The 24,163-nt window shown below is 35.8% G+C and overlaps 1 protein-coding gene across 3 annotated transcripts in view; it reads left to right on the forward strand.

Annotated features, from left to right (window-relative positions):
• The window catches only part of ESRP1 (epithelial splicing regulatory protein 1), an 85,233-nt gene extending 79,992 nt beyond the window's left edge, over positions 1 to 5,241 (forward strand). For all 3 annotated transcript variants that reach the window (XM_044658199.1, XM_044658201.1, XM_044658200.1), the window contains exon 15: positions 5,167 to 5,241. In XM_044658199.1, coding sequence (XP_044514134.1) covers positions 5,167 to 5,241 — 75 coding nt within the window. The remainder of the gene's footprint in view (positions 1 to 5,166) is intronic.
• The last annotated feature ends 18,922 nt before the right edge of the window (positions 5,242 to 24,163 follow it).

Below are 24,163 nucleotides of genomic sequence, written 5' to 3' on the forward strand. Positions count from 1 at the left end.
GTATGGACAGCTGAGCTATTATATTACTCTTTGCTGAAAGGGACCATAAATACATCATGTACTGTTTTGTGTTGTATTACAACCAATATTGAATTACAAAGTTTGCTTCGGACATAAACCATGGTCAAACTCCTTCCCACTTTCTACACACCTGGACATGCTGGTGTTCTCTGGTGTTTAACAGAGGAACTGTGTTAACAGTAGTTAGTAAGCTTAGCAGCTATGGGTTTTTTAACTTCAACAGCCATGAAGCATGAAGCATTGTAAGATAAAAATGAGTCACATCAGCTACAATGTTTATGGCCCGTAGCACATCAAGGTGTAACAATTGGTGTGTGGTCCCAAGTTCTTTTGATACAAATAGAAGGAGTTCTACTGTATGAATCAGCACTAAGTGATGACTGAGTTGTTGGGTTTTTTCACATGTGAAAGGAGACTAAACTATATCAGATATGGTTTATTGGCTTGGCCAACCGATGAGGAATAATTTTCCAGTTCAGATCTGACTTTATTCTGATGAAAAGTGTTTTGTGATTGTATTCCTGGGCTTGTCTTGGTAGGTAGACTCCCAGGTATTTTATATTATCAACAGTGATTTCTTTTTTTTTTTTTTTTTTAAGTCTTAATATACTATAAATAAGTTTCTTTCAAAACTGGCCTGCTCATCTATCCTTCTTTTGGAACTTCTATTCTCTTCTATGTATTTTTTTATTATTATTTTTTAAACCTTTACCTTCCATCTTAGAATCTATAACTGTGTATTGATTTCAAGGCAGAAGATCAATAAGGACTAGGCAATGGGGGTTAAGTAACTTGCTCAGGGTCACACATCTAGGAAATGTGTGAGACCAGATTTGAATAGGGACCTCCTGAGTCTAGGTCTCGCTGTCTAATCACTGAGCCACCTGGGTGCCCCTAAATGAAATAATTTTTGACAGGTGTTTTGAAAATCTTAATTTGTTGTTGTACAATTGTTTTTCTGTTGTCCCTACTCTTTGTGACCTCTTTCTGGGTAGGGTTGTGCCTCATCAGGGACTCCTGCCTGCAGAGTGAGGGATCCTTGCTGCTGGCGTGCTAGAGCAATGGCTGCTGCTGACTTGCCCCAAAACTACATGTGTTGATTTACCCTCCATGAGGCAGACCTTTTCTACCTACCTTCTAAATTGTCTTGGGAAGGAACATTGTTTCACTCCAAACTTTTATTGGTTCTGCTGATTCAGAAATTCATTTTGGGACATTTTTTATAGTTCTTTGGAAGTGAATTTGGGAGAGTTTGGGGAATTCCTGCCTTATTCTTCCAACTACCTTCTTGATTACTCTTAATATTCTGTTTCCTTGGCTTATGAAGTTTAAATTAAAATAGTTGCATATTTGGAATGTTTATTTAATTCTTTTCCCAAGTAGTTTACAGGATAAGATTGTTAGTCAACTTTTAAATTAATTTGAAAAACAGAGTTGGAATCTCAATAAATATTAAATTAACAGTCCTTTTAAAAAAAAAATCTCTACTAAAATTCTACTCCAATGACCATTGTGATATGTAGGTGATTCTAGATTCCCAAGGGTTCTTGTAGAGGACTTTAAATTCTGGTAGATCCAAGAAAATCTGGAATCAATTCTAGTATGGTGTCTGATGACATGGTGTATATTTTCTATTTAACTGAGAACCAGCCTATCTAGCTCGCTAAATTCAGGAATACTTATGGCTAGAAAGTGAATCAGACTAACTTTTGAATAAATAAGGGACAAAAGGGCTTTGATCTGTATCAAAGTGCCTAGTGCTTTCATCATTGAGATTGTTTATTTTATTTTAAGCAAGAAGTTTTAGTTTTATACAAGATTTTCATGCAAAGGTGATTTTCCAAAGATCATTGTGTGTTCTAGAATTGTGACTAGAAGATTGTGTGTGATATCCTGTATGGTAATACTCTTCCAGTTTTTCTCCTGGTATTTATTTTGGATAGAATTCTGGGGAATTTTTGCCCAAGGCGTGAAGTCATAGTACAACCAGCTGATATTACTAAATGAATAAAGTTGATAAAATTTGTTTTGCCAAATGATACCCTTATGTGAAGGCATTTTCTGCACGTTTTTCAAGTGCTTAATATTTTCTGGTTGTTAAACAAAAATGAATGGAAATTAGCTTTGCTTACTTTGCATAATTGTATATCTGTTACTGTATAATGCAGTCATCAGCTTTCTGAGCATTAAAACAGATCAAATTATTTTTTTCTATACTAAGTAGAGATAGATTGATACAATGAATGAACCCTATTGCTTTTCTCTCTTTCCCTACTTAATTGTTTCACTAGTTTACAAAATCTTGAAAATGTTCCTGCTCTTAAAGGATGAATCCTTGGCTCTACACATTCTTAGTGTTGTGGATATGATGATATGCTTATCCATCAACCATTATCGTGTTATAGATTTTAAAATTGGCACTATTGCAATTTAAACATTATTTAATGATAAACTTTAGCAATGTATATGGAGATTGACACTTTCATACACACAATCTCTCTTTTTGTGTCCTGTTATGTCTATGGAAATGCTTTTTTGTGTGTGTTTATGTTCTGAATTTTAAAATTTACAGGGGAAAAAAGGTTTTAGAAACAAAAAATTTGTGTTGTCTTGAATAGAAAGATGTCTTGTGTGGTATTACTTTAGTTAAATATATGTGAACTATACTTCAGCAATGCTTGAGTGTTTAGTGCTACTATTTTACTTGTCTTTTGATTCTTTGTTGTTACTCATTATTATTGGAGGTCTAATGCATGATACACTTAACCAAAATATCTCACAGTATTTGGTAGATGATTTATATCTATGTTTTATAAAAATTGTATTCTTTATTTTTCTGTATAGTTCTTATATTTATATTTCTTTATATCTTCTTATAATAGTTTAAATCCCAGATTTATGTTTTTGAGGATTCAAGTCCTCAGTACATAAGTAGTTGTAAAACATTGTATGGAACAACTAAATTTTTTCAACAATACTGATTTTTGGACTTGAACCATTTCTTTATCTTCTTCTTTGGTCTTAGTAATGTCACCTCAAGCAGCAGAGAGAGAGAAATTGAGGGAGTAAATGGAATGACTTTTGGGGGATTAGAACAAACCCTATTTGTGGTTTGGATTGCCATTCTCTTCCATAGGATCAAGGAATCCTCTGTTTAGGGCGATAAGGGATCTTAGGGCCATTTGGTTCAATCCCTTTATTTTATAGATGAGGAAAGGGAGCAGAGAAGTTAAATGAATTGCTCATGATCCCAAAAGTACCTTAATCTTATTTGAAAGTGAATATAATGGAAGATGAATCAATAACCATAAAACTACTCAAATATTTAAATGATAGTGTAGTTATCACTTAGGTATTGAAATAAACTTAGAGATTTTGGCTTCCTCACCTCTTGCCCTACAGTGAATTTGCCTTTTTTTTATTCTTTTGTCATTTTCTTACTCGTCAACTTTTACTCATTTACTTATATTTGTATGGGCAAGGGCTGACCTGGTTCTCTTCTCAAGGAAGTTCTAAAATTTAAGCTTGATATTTTGGTAAGCATTTTAGCCAAATACTTTTTTTCCTATTTGGGAGTTAGCTGTGCTCTTTCAATTTCCCCATTTCTCTAAAGATAATGGGGTCATCTCTGGGAGTCACTTTTCATTTATACATACATGCGTTGATTGGCATTATGTCATCAGTGAACTTTTAATTCCTTATCTTTGATGCCTTAGAGCTCTCCCAAGATAACGACTGTTTTTGGTCTCAGGATCTTGTTACATTCTCTAAAATTTTAAAAGACCCTAAGGAACCTATGTTTATATGGGTTATTCTGGAGATCTATTTATCATCTCTGATAAGGTCGGCTTAGTTGATAAGAAAGTAATGGGACACGGGAGACAGTCTTTACTGTTAATTCATAGCTACTTCTCTGAAGTGCCATTGAGTCAGAAGTTTATTATATATGAAAATTCAATCTCCCTTTCACCCAAAAAGCATCCCCAAAACTTTGTAATTGTGCAGAAATATAGATTATGTCATATCAAAACACAAAAGGTCTCATTGGCTTCTGAATAGAACAAGACTAAGGCTGAATTTTGGCTGGCCCATTATCGAAAGCTAAGTCTGAGAATACTTTCTCAAGGATGAATAGCCTCCACTGGAGGAGGTTTTGTCTAAATTTTGTCCAGTATTGACCTTGACTTGTCTAGAAACAAATTCAGAGTCCAGGCAGTCTTTTGCTTAATTTCTGTCTTTAGTCTTGGAGAGAAATTGTTAACCTCTTAACTGCTGGTTTGCTAAGAACTTGGTTTTCCAGTAAGAAAAGTTGTGGATTAGAAAAGGAGTCAAAAGAGGAGTCTCAGATTTTTATCTATTTGAGACTGTTTCTCTTATTAGCTTCCCACAGGTTATATCTATCAATATTTACAGTATTCAGAATGAAAATGGATATGTTGTAGCATTGACTTACTTATTAAAAATAAGTAAAAGTAAAAAGTAAAGAGTGACAATGCTTTACATATTTTTGCAAAGCTGTTTACTGTATGGTTTAATAGATAATATCTAGATTCTTATCTACTAATGGCATTCAGTCTGTTTTGATATATTCTTTTGTTTGAAATATATAAAGAAAAATTGGCCTGAGGCAGATATGTAGATGGAAAAAGGTGCTGTGTTTTAATAGGCAAAAAACATTTTTGCATTGTTAAGAAATTTGTTTTGACATCTCAAGTCTTCCGAAAAGGTCTCTGGAACCTATAATGGGCCATGGACCACACTTTGAGAACTACTGTAATGGAAGAACTGCCTTTAATGGGCTATTATTGGTCCCATTGTGCTTTATTTTGTCTATTGGATGAAGGGACCTTGTTGTGTAATGTGAATCAAAGCCATCATTCATCCTTAGAAACCTCTTGAAAGTACTTTTCAAAGACAGGTCTTGAATGATTTTCATCAAGTAGCTTTATCTTCCAGACTTGGATTAAAGACTGAGTTGGAGGACTGATTCAGTCACTATACTGAAGTTTCCAAGTTCTCAATGTCCTTTAATCATGTTTGAGGAAGTTGGCATGCTGGTGGAAGTGGAGTCCATTGGAACACTGGATATCCAGTGGTGACAATTTGCCCCTCTTTTGATCCTATCTGTTTCAACTTGCATTCTAGTATGCAGCAGAGGATGGACTTATACACACAAATGACCAGGCAAGGACACTGCCCAAAGAATGGGTTTGTATTTAAGGGTCCCAGCAGTTAGACCATCCTCAGAAAAGAAGGTAAGGATGTGTGATGTGATTATTTAAATAAGAATAATAATTCCAGCAAATATTCTCACAAAGATCAAGCATTAAAGAACCAAGTCTCCCAAAATTCAGTTGGGTCTAGATTGGGTTAGGGGTTTATAGAATATAAGAGTAGAAGGAGCAGGAAGAGAAATGACTAGTTACAATTAGATAATAATTCAAGGGAAGCTATAGTATAGGAGAAATTGCATTGTATTTAGAATCAGAAAATCTAGGTTTGTGTCTTGTTTTTGCCATTTACTAGCCATGCAACTTTGACTAAACAATTCAACCTCTCTCAGCCTCTGAGTTTTATCCTTTGAAAAAAATGAGGATAATACTTGTCCTGCCTATCTTCCAATGTTTCTGTGAAGATAGCATGGAAACTTATAAAACATTATGGTTTGTAATGTAAGGGTCTGTTATCCACAGAGCTCCAAATAGACTTTTTAGAGGGGAATCAAAGAAGGTGTAGGACTGATGTTTTAGATAGATGATGACGACAACAAAAAATGAAAAAAAATTCATCCTTTATTTTACCTTTGTTTTCTCTGCTGACAAGAATGAGCTAAGGCCTAGAAAGGGAAGAACATAAAGGAAGATAAGTGGGGAGGTAGAAGAGAGCATGTCACTGTCCTGTGCTGTGACCAGGCTGAGATGAGCTGACCTCACAGGGAACTGAAAGAATGGGCAAATTTCTAAATCACTGTTGGTCATCTTTGAAAGAATAGGGAGAATGGACGAAGGGCCACAGGGCTGAAGGACCAGAAGAGGACTGTGAGGTATGCCAGCTCTAGGCCAGTGACTAATTGATTTTTTTTTTCCTAAACCTTACCTTCTGTGGTAGAATTAATACAAAGTTTAGGCAGACCCTGGGCAAGTCACTTGACCCCCATTGCCTACCCTTACCACTCTTCTGCCTTGGAGCCAGTATTGGCTCCAAGACAGAAGGTAAGGGTTTTAAAAAAAAAACAACAACAAAAAAACACAAAATTTAGGCAGATACTAAGGCAGTAGAGTGGGAAGGGCTAGGCAGTGGGGGTTAACTTGCCCAGTCACCCAGATATGAATTGTCTTATGCCAGATTTGAAACCATGTTCTCCTGACTGCAGAACTGCTTTTCCATCTACTAAGCCATGTCTGATTCCTTTTTTCCAGCTTAGAATTAGTACTGTGTATTCTTTCCAAGGCAGAAGAGCAATAAGAGTTAAACAATGGAGTTTAAGTGACTTGACCAGGGGCACACAGCTGGAAAATGTCTGAAACTAGATTTGAACCCAGGACCTCTTAGTCTCTAAGCCTAGCTCTCAATCCACTGAGCCACCTAACAGCCCCCTAACAGTCCCATTTTAGGCTATTATTAAAGGGAAGGTTAGGGGCAGCTAGGTCAGACAGGGATTTTGCTCCAAATCCTGGGCAAGTCACTTAACCTCCATTGCTTAGCCCTTGCCATTCTTCTGTCCTAGAATTGAAATTAAGACCGAAGGTAATGGTTTTAAAAAACAAAGGGAAGGCTAATGAACATGAAGAAAAAGGTGGGCATCTAAGTAGCTCAGTAGAATAAGAGCCAGACCTAGAAATGGGAGGTCCTAGGTTCAAATCTTGCCTCTGGCACTGCATGGCACTGCATGATCCTGGGCAAGTCACTTAACTCCCATTGCCCATCCATGATTGCTCTCCTGCCTTGGAACCAATACATAGTATTGATTCTAAGATGAAAAGTTGAAGTTTAGAGAAAAAGAAAAGATAAATGATTGTTCCAATGAGCAAGCAAAGTTCATCAAGTACCTTGGGTCACTCCTACATGCCTTGCCTCCAATTTATCCCATCTATACCTTGACTGTACATAGGTGTTTTCCGTATTGTCTTCCCCAATAGACCATGAGCTTCTTGACAGAAGAGCCTTCTTTTGCCTTTGTTTACATCCTCAGGATTAGCACAGCACCTGGCACACAGTGGGTGCTAAATAAATGTTTATTGACTAGGAATTAGCCTAATTTAATCAATAACATCATGCCAGACTAAACCTCATTTCTTTGTCTTTTTTTTTTTTTTAACCCTTAACTTCTGCGTATTGGCTCTTAGGTGGAAGAGTGGTAAGGGTGGGCAATGGGGATCAAGTGACTTGCCCAGGGTCACACAGCTGGGAAGTGTCTGAGGTCAGATTTGAACCTAGGACCTCCCGTCTCTAGGTCTGACTCTCAATCCACTGAGCTACCCAGCTGCCCTTTTTTTTTTTTTTTTTTTTTTTTTGAAAGAGTTACAAACTACATTTGTGAGTCACAGGAAGGCAAAGCAGGCAGCATCCTTGATGAAATGCCTGCTATGTGACCAGCACACTGCAAACTGTAGGGGGTTACAAGGGAAGGCAAAAAGAAGACTCCCTGTTCTCTCAGAGCTCCATCCTAATGGAGAGGCATAGTATACAAATGACCATGCACATACCAGATATAAGTAGAGTAAAGGGAAGAGAATCTCCAAAGGAAGGATTAGCAGATGCAGTGACACCATGAACAACTTCGTGACAAAGCGAGATTTGAATTGAGACTTAAAGGAAGCCAGAAAGTAGAAGCAAGGAGAGAAAACATACCAGGGATAGGAGAGCCATGAAAAGCCATGGAGCCAGGATATGTTGTATACAAGTCACAAATGGTTGATTTAGATTATATTTATTTTATTTTAAATTTATTAATTGATTTAGAATATTTTTCCATGGTTACATCATTCATGTTTTCTCCCTACCCTCTTCCTTCCCTCCTCCCCAAGCACTTCCACTGGTTTATACATGAATTAGGTTAAGTTAGATTTTTAGCAAAGCATTTGGCAAAATTTCTCATGATGTTCTTTTGAACACAATGAAGAGATATTTTTATTTAGCCTTTTTAGTTATATCCAACTCTTCGTGACCCCATTTGGAGTTTTCTTGGCAAAGATACTGGAGTGGTTTGACATTTCCTCCTCTAGCTCATTTTACAGATGAAAAAACTGAAGCAAACAGGGTTAAGTGACTTTTCCCCCCCAATCTCACAGCTAGTTTCTGAGGCAGAATTTGGACTCAAGTTTTCTTAACTCTAGGCTCAGAACTCTTACCTAGTGTACTACCTAGGTGCCTATGAAGAGATGGTAGGCTACATAAATAGTACAAGTAGGTAGTTTTTGGAATTCATTGAATGGTCAGACCCTAAAAATAGTCATTAATGGTTTGCTGTCAGAATCTTAGGATTTTATATGGGTTTCTGTGCTATTTTAATATTTTTAAAAATTCTTTGGATAAATGTATATGAGGGTGAAACAAAGCTAAAAGTGACTTCTTGCAGGTTATTTGAGAGGAATCTTCCAAAAAAAACTCTGTGGGCTAGAAAATTCAATTGAAGTGAATAGTGAATAAGACTACATTTAAAGTGCAGCTTTGATTCAACAAATCAGCATCACAAAGTTAGAGAAAGAATAGCTAGATAGCCATTCATTTAAATTATCTAAAGAAATTTATTCCCCACTGAGCTTTTCATTTTTAATTTTTTTTAATCTAGAGGTTTTAATAGACTCCAAAGTCAAAGTGAGTTAACAGTACTTATGTCAGTCAGAAAAGAAAACATGATCTTAGGATACATTAAGCAGAATAGTGTGTCCAAGATTGAGGAGTGGGTTGTCCTACTGTTTTCTGCTCTGTTAAAACTACTTCTGGGGTATTATAGTCACTTCTTGGTGCCACATTTGAGGAAGGACATCATTAAGCTGTAACATAGAGTACTACCAGGCTAGGGAAGGACCTTGAGATTATGCCACATGGGCAGTGTTTAACTCGAGGAAGGATTTAGACAAAATAGTTGCTATCTTCAAGTATTATATAACTTTCATGGGTAAGGATTATTAACTTATTTTGTTTGGTGACTGAGGACCGAACTAGAAATAATATGTGGAAGCTACAGTGAGGCAGATTTAAGTCCATTATAAGAAAAAACTTTCAGATGTATAGAGTTATCCTAAAATGTCCTGGTTTACTGTGGTAGGTCGGGGGGGTTTCAAGTAGAGATTGAGTGGCCTCTTGTTGGAGACATTGTACAATAGATTTCTATTTAAAAATGAATTGGATTCCATGATTCTGATCATTCCCATTTGCCAAGTCATCATCCAAGCTTTCTCTGGAAGTTCTCTGTTGTTAGAAAAAGCTCTCTCTCTTGAAATAACCCATTCTTTTCTGAACTTGCTCTAATTGCTAAGAAATTTTTCTTTATGTTGAATTCACTTTCTATTGCTTTTCCCTGTTGCTCTTAGTTCTCAGACTGAGCAGAATAATTCTAATTCCACTTCTATATGAGAAGTCCTTAAATATCCAAACAGTTGATTCATGAGATCCTTCATTGTGGGCAAAAATAGGGCTGCAGGTGGGAGGAAAAGAAGAGTTTGGTTAAAATTACTGTGGAAAAGATTGTACCTTTATCTCTCTGGTTCTAATGTTGTATTGCTGCTTTTGAGGAAGTCTGGTAGGATCTCTGGAGGTTTGAAGTAGAAATTTCTTATAGAGATAGCTTTGAGGACTTTGTGTTCCTAAAGAGCATGACTTTAGGAAAATTTGTAGCCTTTATTGAACTCCAGGCATTTCCAGGCCCTATAAATCTGTGGGAAGGGGTTAGAAATTATAAGATCCTCTTTCAAACCAAAGTTTACAAAACAGATGGCTTTGGTTCACTGTGCATTTGAGCAGGGATGTCAAAGATGCATGAAATCCACAACACTTCCAAGTGCTTCCTGAACCAGATTAAAATCTAACTAGGAAATGTTTAATCTCCCCACCTGTAGAAAAGATAATAAATAATGGAGACACCAGGGATGTTATGATAAATCTAAATGATTGTGGGTACACACACTGGGGTTTAGGAGAGACAGGACCAGGACAGGGAGACCAGAACAGCTAAGCTGCTCCTAACTGACAAAGGGACTGTTGACCAACTGCCACCACTGGGCCAGAGACTTTGAACACCAACAGGCAGGTAAAGGTTTTAACAAGTTTAATCATGTTTAACTAAAATAGAGGTTGGAAAGGGATTTCTATACTTAAACTCTAAAAGACAAACCTACAGGGGCAAGGGGAAGTTTTCCCTACTCTAATCTAGTGATCTAAGCAGGCAGGGCCCAAGGAGCAGTGCAGTCTCTGGGAAGCTGATTCAAGCCTGGAACTAGCCAGACTTGAACAGCACAGCTATGGATCAGAGGGGTGGCTTTGAGGGTTCTCAGTTTTCCAAAGAGGTTCAAAGGATGCCAAAATCCTAGGTGGTCCAAGATACTAAGTAGAGTGAGTGAACTTGAGGTGCTGTCCACCAGGTCTCAAACTCCTCCTCTGCTTGGTTCTGCTCTGTAGATCTTCTCCTCTTGCTAGAAATCCATCTCCACTCAGGATCCCAAGGAAATCAGGAAGCAGGGTCTGAGATCTCCCTGGGCTGGCAACAGTTTTCCCACTACTAATGGAGTCTCTCAGGGCACAAGGCACTACTTCCTCCTTCTTCATTCCATTATAGAATGCTCCGGGCTTCCTGCTAGGTCAACCTTAATACTCAATTACTAACTAATCTTCCTCACAACAGTTCCCCCCCTTTGCACAAAGCCAAGATTAACAAAAATTTGGTATTTGTGCACTACAAACTAAACTAAAATTCTAACCCAAAATAACAAACAACCTACACTAACTCTATTCTATCTAATACTATCCTATTCTACCCTACACTAGGGATTTCAACAAGGAAAGGTAAAAGGATAAACACATTGAACAGTTACATAGTTCAAAGCATAAAACAAATAACAATGCAAAATTACTAACTAATCTTCCTCATGACACACCCCAAAAATACATAGATAATATTACATTTTAGAGCTAATTCAATATGCCACCTGCTGGGATGCTTATGTATTGTTTAGTGACCTCCATTTCTATTTGAGTTTGATACCATTTCATTAGAAGGTCTCAATTCTGTGACTTTGTAAAAGGTTAGGCCTGTCTCAGATTCTGGCTTTTAGGAAATTATTGACAAATAATAATTATTTGGGGGTGAGGACTGTCATGGAATGAAAACCTACTTTAATATGATTTAGAATACTAGTCAGTATAAGAGTTTGCCTGTGTGTGCTTGGTTATTTACTCTGAAATAGAGACTTATTCTCACATGGAGTTCCTCAAGTCAAGTAAAAATGCAATATTTTCCCTCTGCCTCCAAAGAACTGAAGGGAAAGGAACGATTTACCTCCGATTCTTATATTTTTTACCACTAGTCCAAGCAAATCAACTCACTTCTTTATGTTGAAAATAATCTTTTGACCTATACTCCTTCAACTCCTTTCCTCCTATCTCAGAGTTTCTCTGTCCTGCCTCTCTTCCTTTCATCTCAGAGGACAAAATCTCCCTCCTTCTCAGATCTGACTTTGATACCATCTGCTGACCACTTATAGAACTATGGTTCACTAACCGCCCACCTCTCTTGCATCTTCAAAATCTTTCTCTCTACTACCTCCTTTTATTTTGCTTTCAAACTTATTTGGAAATAAGAAACAAATATGTAATCAAACAGTCTTCCATCTACCCTGCTATTCCCTTAACTCACTGTCCTACCCTCAAGAGGTAGTGATGGTGCTTTGCCTTATACTTCCTCACTACCAAGATTTGGACTAAAAATACTATCTCCAAGATTATCTCTGACTTCCCAATCACTGGCTCCATTTGGCTTATCTAGATCTTGTCATCCTTGAGGTTTGACACAGATCATAAATGTATTTCTTTATCTACTATCTTCCTTTGGCTTTCAGGATGCTCACATAATTCTCCTCTTGAACATCCTTTCTTACCTTTGCTAAGGTTTTTTTCTCCTAGTTTCTAAATATAGATGTCTTGAGAAGTTCTATCCATGAATCTTTTCTTTTCTCCCTATTATGTCTTCCATGGTAAACTAATTCTGTCTTCCATCTTCAACTTTTGCCTTTTGGTGGATGATTCCCAAGTACATCTCTCTTATTTGTATTTCCTAGAACTTAAACCGTATATTTCTTGAGTTAGACAATTCAGTGGCACAGTGGTGAGAATGCTGGGTCTGGAAGCAGGAAGACCTCTGTGCAAATCCTGATTCCAACATTTAAGAAGCTATGTGATTTAGCAAGCTATTTGCCTCAGTTTCCCCAACTGTAAAATGAGGGTAATAATAACTCTCCATTTTAGGGTTGTTGTGAAGTTCAAATACCTCTTGTGTTTCTTGGCACAAATTTATGCATACTACTAGCAAGAAAACATTCTTAATATACTGTTCTGATCATATTAACCACCCTGACCAGAAACCTTCAACAGTTCCCATATCCTACCAAAGAAGTCCATGTTAAAATGAACAGCTTTGAACATTCTCTATAGCATGACTTAAACATATATTTTCAGCATTATTTCATACTATTCCTTTTTATGTGTTCATTGCTGCCATATTCAGCTGTTTTCTCTTTCTAAATTTGTCCTTTTTCTGTGTCTGTATATTTGCTCACAGTATATTTGCTCACACCATCCCTATTAATCAAACCACCCTTGTTACCCTGTCTGCTTATTTAAATCCTACTTCAAGCTTCCATGAAGTCTTCCAAGATCCCTCCAAGTTCAAGTAAATCCCTCTGGTCTCTGACATCTTTGTATTCATCATTTTGTAATTCATATTAGTTAGTTATGTGCCTGTCTTATCTTTCCAACTAGCCAGTGTTCTCCTTGGTGGAAGGCCTATAATTTGCTCACTTTTTTCCCCTATTTCCTGGGAAAATATCTTAGAGATTGGCATTATGAATCATGTAACCACGGAAAAATATTCTAAATAAAAATAAAAGGTACAATAGGTCTTGATCAAGGACACATGACAAAACTAGTGGAAATGTGCATCGGGCATGGGTGGGGGGAGTGCAGGGGTGAAGGGGAAAGTAGGAGCATGAATCATGTAACCATGTTAAAAATGAACATTAATAAATGTTTAAAAAATAAAAGGTACATTCTAGACTTTGTGAATTAGAAGAACAAGGTAAAATGATGGAAGAACAGATGATGGAAGCAGGGAAGGAGAATTAGAATGAAGAATAGTCCAGTTTCTCTGGACTATAGAATTTAAGAATTTGGCAAAGTATAACATAAGTTTGGGTGGGGATTGTGTAATTAGGATCTGAACCCCAGAACTACAATTCCCAGCATCCCATTTTCCTTCTCACCTTACATGCTGAGTAGGGAGGATATAAACTTGGTGTAGCCCCACCTCTTACCCTCTTCTCCTGGATCATAAGCTGCTGGAGCAGGTTTTTTAAACAGTCACATTTTGTTATGTAATTAAGTTTTTTTTACTACTTTTTACTTTTTTACTTTCCTTTTTATTTCTTCTATTTCAAGTGATTATTAATAAACTTTATAAAATATAATTCTTGGAGTGTTGGAAATTAATTTAAATCTTACAGGATGTTGGGAATAGGTCATGAAAGATCAGGCGTTTCTATTTTTTATTTAGTAATCAATCATCATTGGTTTCTGAGAAGTAACATACCATAATTATAACATGATTAGGAAGATAACTATGGAAGCATTGTGGAAGAAAATTACTGTTAAGGCAAGAAGGACTGGTTAAGATGCCAAAATATTAATCTAGGTGAAAAGAAATGGGAGACAGGATGTAGATGATTAGAGTAACAGTAGAGAAGAAGAGCTTTGTGTGTATGCGTTTGAGAGGGAGATGAGGAGAGAGAAGGAGGGTTATGAGGGAAAGAGAGTCAGGACAGGACTTGGCAACTGACTGGATATATAGAGTGAGAGAAAAGTCATCTAGACACTTAAGGTTATAAGCTTAGGAGACTGGGATAAATTGAGGTACTATTAAAAGGAGGTTATAGGGTAGAACAAGTTGGGTGAGGATAGATGAAGAATGGGTTCATTTTTATACATGTTAGAGGTGCTAAGATATTCAGACAAGAATATTCAACAGAGAGGTGGAAATACTTAACTAGATCTCTGAAGAGAGAAAAAATGTAGAGATTTGGGAGTCATCTGTTTTGAATCCAAAGGATCACCAAGACACAAAATGAAAACAGATTTGAAAAAAATGACCATATAACTGAACCTTATTAAAGAGAGGTAGAAAGACAAGAAGGTAATAAGAAACAAAGGAAAAGTAATAAGCAATAGAAAGAAAACCATGAGAATATGGTGTTACAATAGCTAGAGAAGAGTTATTAAAGAAAAGGGGAAGTTGAACTGCTATGCCAAATGGTACAGGAAGAGGTCCTGGAAAATAAGAATAGGGGAAAGGTCAATTAGATTTAGAGATAAGGTCATTAGTAACCTTTGAAAGAAATATTTCATTAGATTGGTGGAAAGAACATCTAAATTTCAAGGGCTTAAGGAGTGGGTAGTGAGTTTGGCAGTGAAAAGGACAGTGTTGTTTTTTGTTTTTTTTTTTTTACTGTCATTTTTGGTTTTTCTGAGGTGATGATGTTCTGTAATTTATCTACTAAGAGAATTACCAAAGAAGTGAGAGATTGCATGACTTCCTTAGGATCGTATCACTACTATATGCCAAGAGATGGGACTTGAACTTAGGTCTTCCTGCTTTCAAGGTCAGCTCTGTCCAAAATGCTAACACTACTTCAATGAATTTATACAGGGGACTCAACTCCTGGATTTTACTTCATTTGGTTCTATGTTCTGTCCCTTTTACTTTTTTTCAATTACATGTAGAAATAATTTGTGATTATTGTTTTCTGACATTTTCTGACTCAAATTCTTTTCAGGCATTCCTCCCCCACTCCCCAAAGTGGTATAAATAGTCTGGTATAATTTATATCAGTGTTTTCTGCAATACATATTTCCATATTACTTGTGTCCTCACAGAAGACACATATCACACATACCATAAAAAACTCATGAAGGAAATTAAGTGGAAGATGGCATACTTTGATCGGTAATCAGACTCCAATTTTTTCATCCTTGTCAATATCCTGGAAACTTCCCTAACAATTGTTTAGTCCTTCACAGTTGATTGTCATATAGTATTTCTGTTATTATATATGGGTATTCTCCTGATTCTGTTTACTTCACTTTGCATCAGTTCATATAACTCTTTCCAGGTTTTTCTGAACTCAGCCTGTTCATCATTTCTTATGACACAATAGTATTCCCTTATAACCATATACCACATACCACAATTTGTTCAGCCATTCTCCCCATGATAGAGAACTCCATGTTTTCCAATTCTTTGCAAACACAAAAAGAACTGCTTAAAATATTTTTGTAAAGGTATGCCTTTTTCTCTTAGGGTTCCAGACCCAGTAGTGATGCTGCTGGGTCAAAGGGTATACATAGTTTTATGTCCCTTTGAGGCTGGTTTCATATTGCTCTCCAAAATGTTTTTATCAGTACACAGTTATACCAATAGTGTATTAATTTCCCAGTTTTCCACATCCTACATTTATAATTTGCCTTTTTGGGCATGTTAGCCAATTGGATAGATATAAGGTAGTATCTCAAAGTTGTTTTAATTTGTATTTATCTAATCAATAATCATTTGGAGCTTTTTTTGTATGACCATAGGTTAATTTTAATTTTTTCCTCTAAGAACTGCCTGTTCATATCCTTTAACCATTTTTCATGGGGAATGTTTTATATTCTTATAAACTTGATTCACTTCTCTATATATTTGAGAACTGAGGTTTTTATCAGAGACACTTTGTTATAAAATTTTCCCATATTTGTTATTTTCCTTCTAATTTTGATTTGCATTAGTTTTATTTGTACAAAAACTTTTCAATTTGATGTAATGAAAATTGTCCATTTCATTTCTCATACCATTCTCTATGTCCTTTTTGTTCATAAATTCTTTTATCCATAAATCTAATAGGTAAACTTTTCATTGGTCTTCTAATTTGCTTGGGGCAGTGATGAGCAAACTTTTTAAAGAGGGGGCCAAATGAAAGGAAATGTTCATCTGTCCATCTGTTTCTTAGACAACTCTTTCGAAATTTCATTGTATTGTACCCTACTCATTGTATTTGTCAGATTAGGAATAAAGTCGTGTGGCTGGATAGAATATTTCAGGGGGCCACATCTTGCCCATCACTGGCTTAGGGTGTCACCTTTTATATCTAAATTAAGTATATATTTTTACTTCATCTTTGTGTGGTGTTGGTCTATACCTAATTTCTGCCATTATGCTTTCCACTTTTCCCAACAGTCTTTGTCAAATAGTGAGTTCTTACCCCCCAAAATGTAGATATTTGGATTTATCCAAACTAGGTTATTCTGGTCATTAAGTACTGTATATTGGTTACCTAACTTATTCCATTATCTACCACTTCATTTCTTAGCCAGAAGGTTTTGATGATTACACCTTTTTAGTACAGCTAGGCCTCCTTACTTCATTTTTTTTTAATTACTTCCTTTGCTTGATATTCTTGGCCTTTTGGTCTTCCATATGGATTTTCTTATTTTTTCCAAATCAGTCAAATAATTTTTTGGTAGTTTGATTGGTATTACACTTAAAAGGCAAATTAATTTATGTACAATTCTCATTTTTATTAAATTAGCTTGACCTATCTATTTAGTAATTAATGCTTTCCCATTTGTTTAGGTCTGACTTTATTTGTGTGAAGTGTTTTGTAATTGCATTCATAAAGTTGCTGGTTTAGTTTTGATAGGTATATCCCAGGTATTTTATGTTGTCAATAGCTAATTTGAATGAAATTTCCTCTTCTCTTTCTTGCTGTTGGACTTTGTTGGTAGTAAATAGAAATGCTGATGATTTGTGTGGGTTTAATTTGTATCCTGCAACATTCCTAAAGTTGTTATTTATTTCTGTTAGTGTTTTAGCTGATTTTCTGGGGTTCAGGAATGATATCTTTGTTTCCTCATTGCTTATTGTAATTCCTTCCATTTCTCTTTCTGCTCTTATTGCTATAGATAGTATTTCTAGTACAATTTTAAAATAGTAGAAATGATAATTGGCATCTTTGCTTCTCTCTGATCTTATTGGGGAGGGCAGGGTTCTATCATTACAGATAATGTTTGCTAATGGTTTCAGATAGATGTCATTTATTGCTTTAAAGCTCTATTTATTCCAATGTTTTCTAATGTTTTTATAAGAAATGGGTAATTTATTTTGTCACAAGTTTTTTCTGCATCTATTGAGATAATCATGTAGTTTCTTCTCGTTTTATTATGATGTATTCTATTATGCTGATAGTTTTCAAATATTGAACCATCCCTGCATTCCTGGTACAAAACCCACTTGGTCATGGTGCATGATCCTTGTGACACAATGCTATAATCTCCTTGCTTGTATTTTATTTAATTTTTTTGCATCAATGCTCATTAGGAAAATTGGTCTATAGTTTTCTTTCTGTTTTGGCTCCTCTTGATTTAGAGGTTACTACTATACTTGTTTCATAAAAGGAATTTGGAAAATGACTTCTTCTATTTTCCAAATAGTTTATGTAGTATTGGAATTAATTGTTCTTTGAATGTTTGGTAGAATTTACTTATGAGTCCATCTGGCCCTGAAGCCTTTTTCATACAGAATTCTTTTGAAGCTTTGATCAGTTTCTTTTTCTGTCGTGGGGTTATTTAAATATTTTATTTCCTTTTTTGTTAATCTAGGTAGTTTATATTTTTGTAAATATTCATCAATTTCACTTTGTCAAATTTATTGACAGATAGTTTGGCAAAATTTCCAATAATTACTTTAATTTCTTCTGCATTGATTGTGATTTTGCCTTTTTTCATTTTTGATACCGGTAATAGTTTTCTTTTTTAATTAAGTTAACCAATGGATTATCTGCTTGACTTATTTTTCATAAAACTAACTCTTATTTATTAGTTCAATGGTTTGTTTTCTTATTTTAAATTCTGTTAATTTCTCCTTTGATTTTTAAGATTTTCAACTTGTGTGTTTTTTTTTTGTTTTTGTTTTTGTTTTTTAATTTAAACCCTTACCTTCCATCTTGGAGTCAATACTGTGTATTGGCTCCAAGGCAGGAGAGTGGTAAGGGTAGGCAATGGGGGTCACGTGACTTGCCCAGGGTCACACAGCTGGGAAGTGCCCGAATCCAGATTTGAACCTAGGACCTCCCATCTCTAGGCCTGGCTCTTCATCCACTGAGCTACCCAGCTGCCCCCTCAGCTTGTTCTTTAATTAGGGATTTTAATTTGTTCTTTTTCTAACTTTTTTAATTGCATGCCCGATTCATTGATCTGTTCTGTCCCATTTAGTTAACCAGAAGATTTAATACTTCAAGTATGTTATTGTTCAGTCCTTTTTCAGTCTTTTCCAACTCTTTGTGATCATATATTTGGGGTTTTCTAGGCAAATGTGCTATGGGAAGATTGGAGATTTGGGTTTTGAAGGCTTAAAAGTACTGGTTTCATGTTATATAAATAAATATAAAGGAAAAAGAAGCTGCAAATCACTGATATGAAAAAAAGTAAGCATTTATTTTCACATGTATTATAATGGCCTGTTATGGGCTTTATGTAGAAGGTCTTCCATATTCTGACTTTTATGGACCTCAGATAAGCAAGGCAAAATTCTGTTTTTCATCTCTGTTAATGAAATTTTACAGGAGAAAATTATTCCAACTTTAGAAACTTAATACAACTTGTAGCTGATTGATAGATGAGTGTAGGCAAAAATATTCTGCTCTTCTTTAACATACAATATGTTCTTTGCCATTAAAACCATTGAGTTGTTCAAAGAGCAAATAAATATTTACTGTGGGACCTTTAACAAAAGATATGCTGAAACACTTAAGAATGAAATAATCGTCTTTAATTCAACTTTTTAGATTACTTTTATTTATTTCAACATTAAAACAAAATATATAAAACAAGGTGTTCTGAAGTTTGTATCTTGTGTATTTGATCCTTACTTTAAGAAAGAAAAAAGACCTATCCATATGAATCGTACGAGCAACCAGCAAAAAGCAAAGCCCCATTCTTTTATTTTTTCCAATTTATTTTTATTTTTTTACTTTTACTTTTATTTTTATTTTGAATATTTTCCCCTAATTACATATTTCATGTTATTTACCTCTCCCCCAAGCTCCCTAACCCCCCTTAGCTGATACACAATTCCACTGGGTTTTACATGTATCATTGATTAAGATCTAATTCCATATTATCGATAGTTAGACTAGAGTTATCATTTAGTGTCTACATCCCCAGTAATATCCCCATCAGCCCATGTGTTCAAGCAGTTGTTTTTCTTCTGTATTTCTCCCCCATTCTTTTAAATAACCGTAGATACAATAAAATTCTATCTTTTGGTTGATTCTGATTTAAATCTCAATGTAGGCAGCTTATTTATGAACTGTCTTTTATTTTATCAAATCTTAAATTTTATTGAAACATGTTTGCATGGATTTCTTAATTTTTTTTCTTGGAAATTCTTTTGTCACCTTAAAAGATATAATAATATAATATATAATAAGATGCCATGCATCTTATAAGTTTTTCTAACAGGTTTCACATAGATATCAGGTCTCAAGACTAAACTTTCTATTGAAAGCTTTGACTATGTACCTTCCTAGTTTGATCCACACTTAAGTAGGTAAAAACTAACTCAGAGCACTCCATTAAGTATTAGGATCTAAGGTAATTTTTTAGATTAGAAGTAAAGTTCATTGTTAGTCCTTTACAACTCACTTTTAGAACAATTTGAGGTTGTTACTTTTTTCCTCTGTCTTGTTACCAATATTTCTTGTTTAAGTTATTGTTCACAAAGTTCTCCTAGGAGGTCCCCTCAGGACAGCAATTAGGAAAGTAGACCACAAACAGAACTACATTTTATATCAATTAAGCATTTATTAAGTGACAACCACTTGTCAGGTATTATGGATATGACATGGAACAAATCTATCTGTTTTTCAAGGAACCTGTATCCTATTGGGAAACAATTATATGCTTATAAGTAAATACAATCTCTATTCAAGGTTTGGGGGGAGGTGGAAGAAGGTTAGCAGCTTCTGAAAGAGCTGGCACTTGAGCTGCGCTTTGAAAAGAGGGAATCCACAAAATGGAGGCATGGAAGAGGGTATCTTAGTCCATTTATGGGGAGTCGTCTCAGTAAAGACAAGAAATGGACCATCAAGTCCAAGGAACAGCAAGCCGACCACTTTGATTGGAATATGTAAAAAGAAATAGTGAAATAACCCAGGAAAAAGTAGAGATCCAGATGATAAAGGGTGTTAAATGCCAAACTGAGGAGTTTGTTTTACCCTATATGATAGGAAGCCACAGTAGCTCAAAAGGAGCAACAGAGTGACATGGTCAGAGATGTGCTTTACTGATATCCCTAAGCAGCAGAGGGGAGGATAGAAGGGACATGGAGAGGCGGGAGACATTGAGAGAGCCATTAGGGAACTGGCAAGTAAGGATAGATAGTGGTGAAATTTTTTCCTTTGTGCTTCTGTCCTTCCTTTGTAGATGCACTTCCTCTAATATTTTCGATACACAACTCTTCAAAAGCAAAAAACTTAAATGGATTCCTCTCGTGCCTTCCCTTTTGTATACTGGAATACTGCTGATTTACCAATACATTTTTAATGCGTTTTCTTCATTCAAAACAATTCAAATCAATCTTAAACCAGTCTATTTAAATTTAGCCACTTGTCAGTTTTCCAAACAAAAGGTTGAAAAAAATGAGAAGGAAAATATTTATTAAAATACATCAGAAGTCTCATGCAATGTAGTAGCCAATTGTGTCTTGAAAGGAGTAGTGAATAAGCATCCCTCCCTCCTGACAAAAAAGAGGTGATGGATTGTATAAAAGTGGAATATGGTATATTTGCCCAACATGGCCAATGTGTTTATTTTTGCTTAATTACTTTCTTATAAGGTTCTTTGGGAGGCTGAGATGAGTTATCAGTTAGTGACAGTGACTTTTTAAAGCAACATTTAATTTTTTATTTTTAAGATATTTATAGTAATTACATGTAAAAACAATTTTAAACTTTGTTGTTTTCTAATTTTTGAGTTACAAATTCCCCTCCTTCCTCATTGAAAAGGAAAATAATTTGATACAGGTTATATATGTGCAGTCATGCAAAATATTTCTATATTCATCGTGTTGTGAAAGAAAACAGAAAACAATTTTTTTAAAGACCCAGAAAAATGTGATTAGGGTAAAATTCCTAGACTGAAGTTACCAGAATTACATGGATGGAATGTCTATTTAGATGCTATTCATTTATGTGAAGTCAGAAGCCATAAGAAAATATGCTTCCCTATATTGTTTTTTTTAATCCTTCCCTTCTATAATATTTATTATAATAAAAACAATATAAAGTATTGGTTCCAAGGCAGAAGAATGGTGAGGGCTAGGCAATTGGGGTTAAAGGATTTGCACAGGATCACAAAGCTAGGAAGTCTCTAAGGCCAAATTTGAACCCAGGACTCCCCCATCTCCAAGCCTTGTGTTCTACCCACTGAACCACCTATCTGCCCCCAAATAGTTCATCTGGGCCAGGTGATTTGAATTCATCAAGGAAACAAGGAACACTTTCTCACCTTCACCTACCCATACTTTCTGCCTTAGTAACAACTTTTAAACAGAGGGGAAAGTTCTAGGTAAATGAGGTTAAGTGACTTGCACAGAGCCACACAGTGTAAGGGGGAAAAGGAGTTTTGATTAGATAAATATTAAAAGGTTGGTCACCAGGGGATTGAACTATTATCAGTCCCCAATTAAAGATTAACTTCTAGTTAAAATGACTTTAATGGAAATTCATTTACAAATGAGAAGAGGAAGTAGAAATAAGGAAATAAGAGAGAGAATAAGATAGGATAAGTAATCTAACACAGTAGGTAATTTGCTCTGATCCCCTAGTTCAATCCAGATAGATATAATTAACCCTCAGCAGAGGGAAATCCAGCCTTGATCCCAAGGCCGGGGAACCAGAGGCCCAAAGGGCCTCGAAGGCGGACAAAGCAAAAGCTTCAGCTACAGAGTCTCTATTAAAAGGAAGTTCCTTAAGAGAAGTTCAGGAAGATTCAGTCTTAACACTCACCACGTGGAACAGTCTCACCAGCTCTAGACCTTCTCCAAGTCCAGTTGCCAACCAGAAGAAATCCTTCAGGTCCAGTTCACAAACCAGAAGAGACAGCCCAGCTGACTGAGGTCTCTTTTTAAAGGGGCCTCTTTTGCGTCACTTCCTACAGCCTCCTCTTAGTTTACGTGTCCAATCACAACAGATGCTTTTCTTAGGACTGCCCACAAGGCAGTCAGTAAATTCTAATTTGTTACTCTAGCACACGTGGGTTACAGACCACCTAACCTGTGAGTTAAATGGAGATGTTTTCACCTTTGGTGATTAAATCTAAAGATGAGCAGGGTAGATTTAATCTCATTATCACAACAGGAAATGTCTCAGGCCAGATTGGGACCTGGTTCTCCCAGCATCATCACTGTTGTTCTCTCCATTGAACCACCTAGCTGCCCCGAGCGTCCCTATTGTCAGAGTCATAATTTGGGAATGTCAAGTTACCTCAAACATTGTTTATTTTTATTTTTCATTGTTAGTAGCTGCCTGATCTCATTTCAGGGGTATTTGGAAAAACAGATTTCTAACTTTGATTTGTCTGCTAGACAAAATGGTCTACTTAGTGGAATGAGTTTCAGAGTTATTCTAATCTTGAGTGGCTAGATCATTTTCTTCACCCTTATTCACATTCCATTTCGATCATGTGAAGTTTTAAATAGTTGTCCTCCAGATCTCACTAACCCCTCATTATCTCTGAGAAGAAAAACTCACCCAAAACGAAGTAGGAAAGGAAAATAATTGTTCTCTGTTTTCCCATACCTTTTAAATTAGTTTAGTGAGGAAAAACCCTCTTGATAGATTGTTGACCCACCCATGAGTAAATGCTGATATGGGCAGTATCACTTGCAACATCCCATGAAGAGCTAAAATTTGTTTAAAAAAAAAAAAACTTGCTTGGTGAATTAGTTCATAATACTTGCTTGGTAGATGTCCAATAATTAGTGGTGGGCTAAAGGAGCTGTTTGTACCTGAAACTTGTCAGTACCTCCTCACCCCTCAGTCATTTCTCAGCACCTTAGAGTCTTCTTAAATCATACTTGGCTAAAAAGGTTCATAGATCCTAGAGCTTACTTATTTTCATACCTGTACTTTGTATTGATTGCTAGACCTTAGGAGAGCTGCCTATTTATGACCTCTTCATATATTGCTTCACACAAGGCAGCTAGAGGCCTATAATGAGAACAACCTCAATTCAAATGTGGTTTGACATAGGCTAGTTGTGTGACCTTAGGAAAGTCACTTAACCTATGTTTGCTTCAGTTTTCTTAACTGTAAAATGGGGTTGCTAATAGCACCTACCCCTCAGGGTTGTTGTTGTTTTGAGGACTCAGTGAGATAATAATTTGTAAGGCACTTATGTTGCAGTGCCTGGAATATTATAGGCACTATATAAATAACTATTATTATTATTACATTTTATATCATAAATGTCTGGTTTTAGTAAGTAACACATTCTAAAATTGATTCTTAAAGCAAATTTCACATGGAATCTATAATCTTGAAGAGCATTTATGTGGCACAATGGATGGAGTGCCAGGGCTACAGTCAGAGAGTTATCTTCCTGAGTACAAATCTGGCTTCCAACACATATTAGCTATGTGACCCTGGGCAAGCCACTTAAGTCTTCCTCATTTCCACATCTATGAAATGAGCTGGAGAAGGAAATGACAAACTACTCCAATATCTTTACCAAGAAAACCCCAAATGGGATCCCAAAGAGTTCAATGAACATGACTGAGAAATAACTGAACCAACCATGAAATCATCTTGAAAGCTAGCCAGAGATCAGAATTCCACTCTAA

Source organism: Gracilinanus agilis, chromosome 1 (genome assembly GCF_016433145.1).
Source record: "Gracilinanus agilis isolate LMUSP501 chromosome 1, AgileGrace, whole genome shotgun sequence".
NCBI classification, from domain to species: Eukaryota; Metazoa; Chordata; class Mammalia; order Didelphimorphia; family Didelphidae; genus Gracilinanus; species Gracilinanus agilis.